The sequence below is a fragment of the Salmo salar genome, chromosome ssa28 (genome assembly GCF_905237065.1).
Source record: "Salmo salar chromosome ssa28, Ssal_v3.1, whole genome shotgun sequence".
Taxonomy (NCBI): domain Eukaryota; kingdom Metazoa; phylum Chordata; class Actinopteri; order Salmoniformes; family Salmonidae; genus Salmo; species Salmo salar.
The window spans coordinates 32,215,120-32,228,873 of NC_059469.1; the positions used below are offsets into that span (position 1 = coordinate 32,215,120).

Below are 13,754 nucleotides of genomic sequence, written 5' to 3' on the forward strand. Positions count from 1 at the left end.
AAACAAGAACAAAACATAGAAACAAAAAATATAGACTGCCCACCCATATCACACCCTGACCTAAATAAACAGAAAAACACAGCTCTCCTAGGTCAGAGCATGACAGGATGCCTGTTTTGGAATATTTGTATTCTGTACAGGCTTCCTTCTTTTCACTCTGTCAATTAGGTTAGCATTGTGGAGTAACTACAATGTTGTTGCTCCATCCTTAGTTTTTTCCTATCACAGCCATTAAACTCTGTAACTGTTTTAAAGTCACCATTGGCCTCCTAGTGTAATCCCTGAGAGGTTTCCTTATTCTCCGGCAACTGAGTTAGAAAGGACACCTTAAACTCACAGACATCATTCAAACAGTTTTAGAAACTTCAGAGTGTTTTCTATCCAAATCTACTAATTATATGCATATTCTAGCTTTTGGGCCTGAGTAGCAGGCAGTTTACTCTGGGCACGCTTTTCATCCAGACGTGAAAATACTGCCCCCTACCCCGATGAAGTTAAAGGACATATTTGAAGTGACCTGGTGTATTGATACACCACCCAAAGTGTAATTAATAACTTCACCATGCTCAAAGGGATATTCAATGTCTGCTTTTTATTTTATTTTTACCCATCTACTAATAGGTGCCTTTCTATGCGAGGCAGTGGAAAACTTCCCTGCTCTTTGTGGTAGAATTTGTGTTTCGAATTCACTGCTCAACTGAGGGACCATACAGCTAATTGAATGTGTGGGGTACAGAGATGAGATAGTCATTTAAATATCATGTTAAACTCTATTATTGCACACAGAGTGAGTCCATGCAACTTATTATGTGACTTGTTAAGCATCATTTTGGTTTTGAAATGATTTAGGCTTGCCATATTAAGGGGTTGAATACTTTGTAGCTTTTCATTTTTTATTAATTTGTAAACATTTTGAAAAACATTATTCCACTTTGACATTATGGGGTATTGTGTGTAGGCCAGTGACAAAATCTACTTTTAATTCAGGCTGTAACACCAAAAATGGAGAAAAAGTCAAGTCAAAACCTTCTGAAGGCAATGTAGGTGTTCTCCTGGGTGGAAACTGACTGGAAAAGCTGACTATGATGTTTAATCTTGCATTCTTGCATGTCCTGAGTGGCGCAGCGGTCTAAGGCACTGCATCTTAGTGCTAGAGGTGTCACTACAGACCCTTGTCGATTCCAGGATGTATCACAGCGGTCGAAGGCTCTGCATCTCAGTGCTAGAGGTGTCACTACAGACCCTGGTTCGATTCCAGGCTGTATCACAGCGGTCTAAGGCTCTGCATCTCAGTGCTAGAGGCGTCACTACAGACCCTGGTTCCATTCCAGGCTGTATCACAGCGGTCGAAGGCTCTGCATCTCAGTGCTAGAGGCGTCACTACAGACCCTGGTTCGATTCCAGGCTGTATCACAGCGGTCGAAGGCACTGCATCTCAGTGCTAGAGGTGTCACTACAGACCCTGGTTCGATTCCAGGCTGTATCACAGCGGTCTAAGGCACTGCATCTCAGTGCTAGAGGTGTCACTACAGACCCTGGTTAGATTCCAGGCTGTATCACAGCGGTCTAAGGCACTGCATCTCAGTGCTAGAGGTGTCACTACAGACCCTGGTTTGATTCCAGGCTGTATCACAACCGTGATACACACAGTCGTGTGTTTAGACCATGGTAGTTCGTTGGTGATGTGGACAGGAAGAAACTTGAAACTCTCAACTCCGTTCCACTAGAAAACTATTTTAATCTCAAAGTCATCTGTCCGACCGCGCAGCAATGATCTCTGTCCGACCCGCAGGTCCCTCAGGCATCCCTCGGGAATGCAGCCCTCTAGTGCAGTCAGTACACAACACCATGCTCATCATGTCTTATCAGGATCAGATAGTGACAGGGGTCCAAGCAGGGTCAGAGCAGCCAGGGAAGACATGTCTACGGAGCTCAGGTGAATTTTGCAGTATGTTAACAATATCTTGAATTGATGGGTAGACCTACAGTATCTACAGGACAGCAGCTTAAAGCTACAGTCTGGGATCTGGGGATAATGGTCATTTCAATTACTGAACTATTGATTCTATTCTTGGATAATATAATGTATAAATGTATAGCATGGTAATTCTTTGTCGTGCCTCATTTTAGGAGGATCAGATGGTGACAGGGGTCTCAGCAGGGTCAGACAGCCAGGGAAGACATCTGTGATGGAGGAGAGTTTACTTCTAAATGTTTTATTCTCTCTGTGCAGCAAAGACTGTACAAGCCAGATGCTATTTTAAGGCAAGTCTGACAAACCTCCAAAGTTGATTTCCAAACTGTATCAAGGGTTGATCGAGGCTTTTCCCCAAAAAATGTGAGGTAGACCTGGTAGAAGCTATTGATGTTGATGAATGGATACAGATATGTTAGAATGCCCTGTCATGTTCACATCATCTCAGACATAAACTACTGTAGTTTAAGACCATCCGTGGAACATACTAAATTACAGTGAAACTGAATTAGATGCACTCTGTCATTCCTCTGCTTGAGGAGTAAAACACAAAAGGGACATATTGGCATAATTATGGCCGTGAAGTCTGGCTGAATTATGGGAAAATATGTTTATTTTTTATCTCAGCATGTCTACAGATTCTCCCTTCTCCCTGTTTTTGTTTGCTTAGAAATGTTGATATTGGAACTCTTATCTGAAGAAACTGTGTAACCAAGCATTTATAGAGGCTAAGAAATACATTTCCATTAATTGGAAGGTTGGTTATCCTCCCACAATGTCAAGTTATGTATTACTAGATTAAGGGTATACTTCGCAACTTTCATAAGGTCTGGTTGGCTTTTATGGAATGAAGTACGAATGAGTGGGGTCTGTATTGAAAACATGTCCACGTCAGGTTAGAACCCGGTTTAGGTAATCCCTAGCTGCTGGGCTGCTCAGTCCTGGCCCTGGGGGTCTACCGTCCTGTGGGTTGTCACTCTGGCCTTGGCTTAACACACCCGAAACCAATAATGAATGTTTCAGTAAGATCCTAAAGCTGAGTGGGTTTGTGTTGGGTTGGGGCGCTGCGGAGTGGTGGACCCCTAGGGACAGGACGAGGTGAGCCAGCTATATTGTGTGCCAGTAAAAAAAGCTCTACAGTCTTATGAGATGAACTATATGCTGTTTCTGTTTATTTATGTATATTTGAGAGGGGGGTTCATATAGAGGACTTCTTAATTATAATTATTTTACATTTTACCTTTATTTAACTAGGCAAGTCAGTTAAGAACAAATTTTTATTTTCAATGACGGCCTAGGAACAGTGGGTTAACTGCCTTGTTCAGGGGCAGAACGACAGATTTTTACCTTGTCAGCTCGGTGATTGGATCTTGCAACTTTTCAGTTACAAGTCCAACGCTCTAACCACTAGACTACCTGCACCTTCTAACCACTAGACTACCTGCACCATCTACACTCTAACCACTAGACTACCTGCACCCTCTACACTCTAACCACTAGACTACCTGCACCCTCTACACTCTAACCACTAGACTACCTGCACCCTCTACACTCTAACCACTAGACTACCTGCACCATCTACACTCTAACCACTAGGCTACCTGCACCCTCTAACCACTAGGCTACCTGCACCCTCTAACCACTAGGCTACCTGCACCCTCTAACCACTAGGCTACCTGCACCATCTAACCACTAGGCTACCTGCACCCTCTAACCACTAGGCTACCTGCCCCTCTAACCACTAGGCTACCTGCACCCTCTAACCACTAGGCTACCTGCACCCTCTAACCACTAGGCTACCTGCACCCTCTAACCACTAGGCTACCTGCACCCTCTAACCACTAGGCTACCTGCACCCTCTAACCACTAGGCTACCTGCACCCTCTAACCACTAGGCTACCTGCACCCTCTAACCACTAGGCTACCTGCACCCTCTAACCACTAGGCTACCTGCACCCTCTAACCACTAGGCTACCTGCACCCTCTAACCACTAGGCTACCTGCACCCTCTAACCACTAGGCTACCTGCACCCTCTAACCACTAGGCTACCTGCACCCTCTAACCACTAGGCTACCTGTCTCCTCTAACCACTAGGCTACCTGCACCCTCTAACCACTAGGCTACCTGCACCCTCTAACCACTAGGCTACCTGCACCCTCTAACCACTAGGCTACCTGCACCCTCTAACCACTAGGCTACCTGCACCCTCTAACCACTAGGCTACCTGCCTCCTCTAACCACTAGGCTACCTGCACCCTCTAACCACTAGGCTACCTGCACCCTCTAACCACTAGGCTACCTGCACCCTCTAACCACTAGGCTACCTGCACCCTCTAACCACTAGGCTACCTGTCTCCTCTAACCACTAGGCTACCTGCACCCTCTAACCACTAGGCTACCTGCACCCTCTAACCACTAGGCTACCTGCACCCTCTAACCACTAGGCTACCTGCACCCTCTAAGCACTAGGCTACCTGCACCCTCTAACCACTAGGCTACCTGCACCCTCTAACCACTAGGCTACCTGCACCCTCTAACCACTAGGCTACCTGCACCCTCTAACCACTAGACTACCTGCACCCTCTAACCACTAGGCTACCTGCACCCTCTAACCACTAGGCTACCTGCACCCTCTACACTCTAACCACTAGGCTACCTGCACCCTCTACACTCTAACCACTAGGCTACCTGCACCCTCTAACCACTAGGCTACCTGCACCCTCTAACCACTAGGCTACCTGCACCCTCTAACCACTAGGCTACCTGCACCCTCTAACCACTACGCTACCTGCACCCTCTAACCACTAGACTACCTGCACCCTCTAACCACTAGGCTACCTGCACCCTCTAACCACTAGGCTACCTGCACCCTCTACACTCTAACCACTAGGCTACCTGCACCCTCTACACTCTAACCACTAGGCTACCTGCACCCTCTAACCACTAGGCTACCTGCACCCTCTAACCACTAGGCTACCTGCCTCCTCTAACCACTAGGCTACCTGCCTCCTCTAACCACTAGGCTACCTGCCCCCTCTAACCACTAGGCTACCTGCACCCTCTAACCACTAGGCTACCTGCACCCTCTAACCACTAGGCTACCTGCACCCTCTAACCACTAGGCTACCTGCCTCCTCTAACCACTAGGCTACCCGTCTCCTCTAACCACTAGGCTACCTGCACCCTCTAACCACTAGGCTACCTGCACCCTCTAACCACTAGGCTACCTGCACCCTCTAACCACTAGGCTACCTGCACCCTCTAACCACTAGGCTACCTGCACCCTCTAACCACTAGGCTACCTGCACCCTCTAACCACTAGGCTACCTGCACCCTCTAACCACTAGGCTACCTGCACCCTCTAACCACTAGGCTACCTGCACCCTCTACACTCTAACCACTAGGCTACCTGCACCCTCTAACCACTAGGCTACCTGCACCCTCTAACCACTAGGCTACCTGCACCCTCTAACCACTAGGCTACCTGCACCCTCTAACCACTAGGCTACCTGCACCCTCTAACCACTAGGCTACCTGCCTCCTCTAACCACTAGGCTACCTGCACCCTCTAACCACTAGGCTACCTGCACCCTCTAACCACTAGGCTACCTGCACCCTCTAACCACTAGGCTACCTGCACCCTCTAACCACTAGGCTACCTGCACCCTCTAACCACTAGGCTACCTGCACCCTCTAACCACTAGGCTACCTGCACCCTCTAACCACTAGGCTACCTGCACCCTCTAACCACTAGACTACCTGCACACTCTAACCACTAGGCTACCTGCACCCTCTAACCACTAGGCTACCTGCACCCTCTAACCACTAGGCTACCTGCACCCTCTAACCACTAGGCTACCTGCACCCTCTAACCACTAGGCTACCTGCACCCTCTAACCACTAGGCTACCTGCACCCTCTAACCACTAGGCTACCTGCACCCTCTAACCACTAGGCTACCTGCACCCTCTAACCACTAGGCTACCTGCACCCTCTACACTCTAACCACTAGGCTACCTGCCTCCTCTAACCACTAGGCTACCTGCACCCTCTAACCACTAGGCTACCTGCACCCTCTAACCACTAGGCTACCTGCACCCTCTAACCACTAGGCTACCTGCACCCTCTAACCACTAGGCTACCCGTCTCCTCTAACCACTAGGCTACCCGCCTCCTCTAACCACTAGGCTACCCGCACCCTCTAACCACTAGGCTACCCGCCTCCTCTAACCACTAGGCTACCTGCACCCTCTAACCACTAGACTACCTGCCCCTCTAACCACTAGGCTACCTGCACCCTCTAACCACTAGGCTACCTGCCTCCTCTAACCACTAGGCTACCTGCATCCTCTAACCACTAGGCTACCTGCACCCTCTAACCACTAGGCTACCTGCACCCTCTAACCACTAGGCTACCTGCACCCTCTAACCACTAGGCTACCTGCACCCTCTAACCACTAGGCTACCTGCACCCTCTAACCACTAGGCTACCTGCACCCTCTAACCACTAGGCTACCTGCACCCTCTAACCACTAGGCTACCTGCACCCTCTAACCACTAGGCTACCTGCACCCTCTAACCACTAGGCTACCTGCACCCTCTAACCACTAGGCTACCTGCACCCTCTAACCACTAGGCTACCTGCACCCTCTAACCACTAGGCTACCTGCACCCTCTAACCACTAGGCTACCTGCACCCTCTAACCACTAGGCTACCTGCACCCTCTAACCACTAGGCTACCTGCACCCTCTAACCACTAGGCTACCTGCACCCTCTAACCACTAGGCTACCTGCACCCTCTAACCACTAGGCTACCTGCACCCTCTAACCACTAGGCTACCTGCACCCTCTAACCACTAGGCTACCTGCACCCTCTAACCACTAGGCTACCTGCCTCCTCTAACCACTAGGCTACCTGCCTCCTCTAACCACTAGGCTACCTGCACCCTCTAACCACTAGGCTACCTGCCTCCTCTAACCACTAGGCTACCTGCCTCCTCTAACCACTAGGCTACCTGCCCCCTCTAACCACTAGGCTACCTGCACCCTCTAACCACTAGGCTACCTGCACCCTCTAACCACTAGGCTACCTGCACCCTCTAACCACTAGGCTACCTGCCTCCTCTAACCACTAGGCTACCCGTCTCCTCTAACCACTAGGCTACCTGCACCCTCTAACCACTAGGCTACCTGCACCCTCTAACCACTAGGCTACCTGCACCCTCTAACCACTAGGCTACCTGCACCCTCTAACCACTAGGCTACCTGCACCCTCTAACCACTAGGCTACCTGCACCCTCTAACCACTAGGCTACCTGCACCCTCTAACCACTAGGCTACCTGCACCCTCTACACTCTAACCACTAGGCTACCTGCACCCTCTAACCACTAGGCTACCTGCACCCTCTAACCACTAGGCTACCTGCACCCTCTAACCACTAGGCTACCTGCACCCTCTAACCACTAGGCTACCTGCACCCTCTAACCACTAGGCTACCTGCCTCCTCTAACCACTAGGCTACCTGCACCCTCTAACCACTAGGCTACCTGCACCCTCTAACCACTAGGCTACCTGCACCCTCTAACCACTAGGCTACCTGCACCCTCTAACCACTAGGCTACCTGCACCCTCTAACCACTAGGCTACCTGCACCCTCTAACCACTAGGCTACCTGCACCCTCTAACCACTAGACTACCTGCACACTCTAACCACTAGGCTACCTGCACCCTCTAACCACTAGGCTACCTGCACCCTCTAACCACTAGGCTACCTGCACCCTCTAACCACTAGGCTACCTGCACCCTCTAACCACTAGGCTACCTGCACCCTCTAACCACTAGGCTACCTGCACCCTCTAACCACTAGGCTACCTGCACCCTCTAACCACTAGGCTACCTGCACCCTCTAACCACTAGGCTACCTGCACCCTCTAACCACTAGGCTACCTGCACCCTCTAACCACTAGGCTACCTGCACCCTCTAACCACTAGGCTACCTGCACCCTCTACACTCTAACCACTAGGCTACCTGCCTCCTCTAACCACTAGGCTACCTGCACCCTCTAACCACTAGGCTACCTGCACCCTCTAACCACTAGGCTACCTGCACCCTCTAACCACTAGGCTACCTGCACCCTCTAACCACTAGGCTACCTGCACCCTCTAACCACTAGGCTACCCGTCTCCTCTAACCACTAGGCTACCCGCCTCCTCTAACCACTAGGCTACCCGCACCCTCTAACCACTAGGCTACCCGCCTCCTCTAACCACTAGGCTACCTGCACCCTCTAACCACTAGACTACCTGCCCCTCTAACCACTAGGCTACCTGCACCCTCTAACCACTAGGCTACCTGCCTCCTCTAACCACTAGGCTACCTGCATCCTCTAACCACTAGGCTACCTGCACCCTCTAACCACTAGGCTACCTGCACCCTCTAACCACTAGGCTACCTGCACCCTCTAACCACTAGGCTACCTGCACCCTCTAACCACTAGGCTACCTGCACCCTCTAACCACTAGGCTACCTGCACCCTCTAACCACTAGGCTACCTGCACCCTCTAACCACTAGGCTACCTGCACCCTCTAACCACTAGGCTACCTGCACCCTCTAACCACTAGGCTACCTGCACCCTCTAACCACTAGGCTACCTGCACCCTCTAACCACTAGGCTACCTGCACCCTCTAACCACTAGGCTACCTGCACCCTCTAACCACTAGGCTACCTGCACCCTCTAACCACTAGGCTACCTGCACCCTCTAACCACTAGGCTACCTGCACCCTCTAACCACTAGGCTACCTGCACCCTCTAACCACTAGGCTACCTGCCTCCTCTAACCACTAGGCTACCTGCCTCCTCTAACCACTAGGCTACCTGCACCCTCTAACCACTAGGCTACCTGCACCCTCTACACTCTAACCACTAGGCTACCTGCACCCTCTAACCACTAGGCTACCTGCACCCTCTAACCACTAGGCTACCTGCACCCTCTAACCACTAGGCTACCTGCACCCTCTAACCACTAGGCTACCTGCACCCTCTAACCACTAGGCTACCTGCACCCTCTAACCACTAGGCTACCTGCACCCTCTAACCACTAGGCTACCTGCACCCTCTAACCACTAGGCTACCTGCACCCTCTAACCACTAGGCTACCTGCACCCTCTAACCACTAGGCTACCTGCACCCTCTAACCACTAGGCTACCTGCACCCTCTAACCACTAGGCTACCTGCACCCTCTAACCACTAGGCTACCTGCACCCTCTAACCACTAGGCTACCTGCACCCTCTAACCACTAGGCTACCTGCACCCTCTAACCACTAGGCTACCTGCACCCTCTAACCACTAGGCTACCTGCACCCTCTAACCACTAGGCTACCTGCACCCTCTAACCACTAGGCTACCTGCACCCTCTAACCACTAGACTACCCGCCTCCTCTAACCACTAGGCTACCTGCACCCTCTAACCACTAGGCTACCTGCACCCTCTACACTCTAACCACTAGGCTACCTGCACCCTCTAACCACTAGGCTACCTGCACCCTCTAACCACTAGGCTACCTGCACCCTCTAACCACTAGGCTACCTGCACCCTCTAACCACTAGGCTACCTGCCTCCTCTAACCACTAGGCTACCTGCACCCTCTAACCACTAGGCTACCTGCACCCTCTAACCACTAGGCTACCTGCACCCTCTAACCACTAGACTACCTGCACCCTCTAACCACTAGACTACCTGCACCCTCTAACCACTAGGCTACCTGCACCCTCTAACCACTAGGCTACCTGCACCCTCTAACCACTAGGCTACCTGCACCCTCTAACCACTAGGCTACCTGCCTCCTCTAACCACTAGGCTACCTGCACCCTCTAACCACTAGGCTACCTGCACCCTCTAACCACTAGGCTACCCGTCTCCTCTAACCACTAGGCTACCTGCACCCTCTAACCACTAGGCTACCTGCACCCTCTAACCACTAGGCTACCTGCCTCCTCTAACCACTAGGCTACCTGCACCCTCTAACCACTAGGCTACCTGCACCCTCTAACCACTAGGCTACCTGTCTCCTCTAACCACTAGGCTACCTGCACCCTCTACACTCTAACCACTAGGCTACCTGCACCCTCTAACCACTAGGCTACCTGCACCCTCTAACCACTAGGCTACCTGCCTCCTCTAACCACTAGGCTACCTGCACCCTCTAACCACTAGGCTACCTGCCTCCTCTAACCACTAGGCTACCTGCACCCTCTAACCACTAGGCTACCTGCACCCTCTAACCACTAGGCTACCTGCACCCTCTAACCACTAGGCTACCTGCACCCTCTAACCACTAGGCTACCTGCACCCTCTAACCACTAGGCTACCTGCCTCCTCTAACCACTAGACTACCTGCACCCTCTAACCACTAGGCTACCTGCATACTCTACACTCTAACCACTAGGCTACCTGCCCCCTCTAACCACTAGGCTACCTGCACCCTCTAACCACTAGGCTACCTGCACCCTCTAACCACTAGACTACCTGCACCCTCTAACCACTAGGCTACCTGCCCCTCTAACCACTAGGCTACCTGCACCCTCTACACTCTAACCACTAGGCTACCTGCACCCTCTAACCACTAGGCTACCTGCACCCTCTAACCACTAGGCTACCTGCACCCTCTACACTCTAACCACTAGGCTACCTGCACCCTCTAACCACTAGGCTACCTGCACCCTCTAACCACTAGGCTACCTGCACCCTCTAACCACTAGGCTACCTGCACCCTCTAACCACTAGGCTACCTGCACCCTCTAACCACTAGGCTACCTGCACCCTCTAACCACTAGGCTACCTGCACCCTCTAACCACTAGGCTACCTGTCTCCTCTAACCACTAGGCTACCTGCACCCTCTAACCACTAGGCTACCTGCACACTCTAACCACTAGGCTACCTGCACCCTCTACACTCTAACCACTAGGCTACCTGCACCCTCTACACTCTAACCACTAGGCTACCTGCACCCTCTACACTCTAACCACTAGGCTACCTGCACCCTCTACACCCTAACCAATAGGCTACCTGCATCCTCTACACTCTAACCAATAGGCTACCTGCACCCTCTACACTCTAACCAATAGGCTACCTGCACCCTCTACACTCTAACCAATAGGCTACCTGCACCCTCTTCGCTCTAACCAATAGGCTAATCAAAAGACTTTGTATCTTTTCAAGAGTTGTTATATCATATTTAATAATGACCTCTTACCTAGCTTGAAGACTGTGGGCATTTTTGCTTACATTTTGTTCTAAGTAGGGATGGCATACTGGATTGTATAAAAATGCAGGAAATGCACTTTAGATGCCCCCCAAAAAATCTGGGAGAGGACTCCAAAACCCCCCCTCCACACACACACACACACACACACACACACACACACACACACACACACACACACACACACACACACACACACACACACACACACACACACACTTCTAAAACCAAAGTGGCACCCCTTAACGCACTAATCAAGTTCACCCACAGGTGTGGGGAAAGGCTCTCTCCATCTATCTCACGCAGGCACACATAAACACTCTGCAACTACACACACACATAAACACTCTGCAACTACACACACACATAAACACTCTGCAACTACACACACACACATAAACACTCTGCAACTACACACACACATAAACACTCTGCAACTACACACACACACATAAACACTCTGCAACTACACACACACACATAAACACTCTGCAACTACACACACACATAAACACTCTGCAACTACACACACACATAAACACTCTGCAACTACACACACATAAACACTCTGCAACTACACACACACAAACACTCTGCAACTACACACACACATAAACACTCTGCAACTACACACACATAAACACTCTGCAACTACACACACACATAAACACTCTGCAACTACACACACATAAACACTCTGCAACTACACACACATAAACACTCTGCAACTACACACACATAAACACTCTGCAACTACACACACAAATGACTGTCAGCTCCTATGTATTTTATCCTACTAATGCGCACATTGATGGTCCTGGTGAAAATATACATAATGACAAGATTCTCTTTCCAAGCAAGACAAACATTATATACAAAGGCACTTGGTATTCTGATTCCATCAAGTGATATTTTCGTTAGAACTCACCCAAGTCGAAATGGGAACTGAGGGCAAACCCGGGGATGAAGAATGATGAAGACATTATGACCATCAGCAGAGCCGCCAACATCTTCCTCGCCATGTGTGGTTAATGATGTTGCAGAGACACTAGCCCACTGCAGCTTCTAATCAAAGAAATGGGCCAGTTGTAGAGAGAAACACTGCATTGTTTTGCACATTCAAACCCGGTTTTTGCGTTTCAAAGCGCTCCTTCATCTTTTGACAGGCAAAAAAAAAATATCAATCGGATTGAAAGGCAGATGTTGGCAGAATGTTAGAATGTCCTTTTGTTGGCTTGTATTTGATGGTATGTTTGCATGTCGCTGCATAGAACCATCAGAGTCTCACGTGCAATTGACCGTTTCCTAGGCAGTCCAATAGTGGAAAATGTGCTGTGATTGTCGCTGCAAAAGTGTCCCTGGTAAGTGCCGTTACCCGTAGAAAATCAACCGGATACCAAACAGTATTTAAATCGCTGCTATTCTCTTCAATCTCTGCTGCACCAAACGACGGACAGGTCTGATGTAGTCTATCATACCCCTCACATATTAACTCAGATGAATGCTCAATTCTTTGATCATGATATCACCAACAATAGCCTAATAGCACAATTTACTATCAATAACTCAATCTCATTTAATTAATGGCAGCTTCTCATTGCTGTTGCGTTAATAGCACAATCACATAGCGGCAGCTGTCCGCTTGCGGGTGCTGACAGCGAGAGCGCCATCTTGCCTGCTAATGTTCCATTCCCAAAAAAATCATTTCTGACTGAGCTGGGGTTCAGCTCTGCTCCTGAAACTGCGGGGGAGGGGGCGATGCGCTATAGCTGGCGGAGAGAGCCTATTTGAGGTGAGCAGTTAAAGCGAGACCAGTTTATACCGATGAACCAGTTGTAGTATGCTTATCTCACAAATCAAAATGTGTTTTTGGTCATAGAGTTAGGGTTTAGAATAGACTTTAACTGTCATCATTCACATTGTTGATATCAAGTCATGACGTGACTTATTTCATGTTTCAAATTTCATGTTTCCCTTTCCTTAGATATTATAATTATAAGGAAGGACTTCCTCCCTCTCCCTGCTGTTCTAAAGTGTCAGCCAAGACCCCCTCCCCTTCCATCCATCCATCTATCCCTTTACCCCCCTTTCCTTTCCTCCAGTCCTTCGCCCTCATTCCCGCTTCCTGACACACACACACACACACACCCCTCTCTCTCTCTCTCTCGCGCTCTCTTTCTCTCCCATTAATTTAATTAAGATTTCCCCCGTCTCCTCGCGTGCCACGGTCCGTATGTCACTATCAACGCAACCCTTCCTTTTAACACAGAGAGACGGATAAAAATGTCACAGAGCTGTCAAGGAACGTCTGTTTCCCTTTCCATGGATGGAATTCCCTTTTTGTCACATTCTTCCCTTACAGAAAAAAACCCACATGAATTTCACATATAATCACGTGTTTCACATGTGATCTAATGTGATCTTATGTGAAGTTAATGTGATAACATGAAACTACACATGTGAAAACGTGATCTCATGTGAAATAAATAATAAACATGGAGATGCAAAAT

The 13,754-nt window shown here is 49.8% G+C and overlaps 1 protein-coding gene across 2 annotated transcripts in view; it reads right to left on the reverse strand.

The window, feature by feature from the left end:
• LOC106589899 (serine/threonine-protein kinase LMTK1) overlaps nt 1-12,954 on the reverse strand; it is a 108,453-nt gene extending 95,499 nt beyond the window's left edge. For both annotated transcript variants that reach the window (XM_014180317.2, XM_014180316.2), the window contains exon 1: nt 12,173-12,954. In XM_014180317.2, coding sequence (XP_014035792.2) covers nt 12,173-12,266 — 94 coding nt within the window. In that variant the 5' untranslated portion in view covers nt 12,267-12,954. The remainder of the gene's footprint in view (nt 1-12,172) is intronic.
• Between the last annotated feature and the right edge of the window lie 800 nt (nt 12,955-13,754).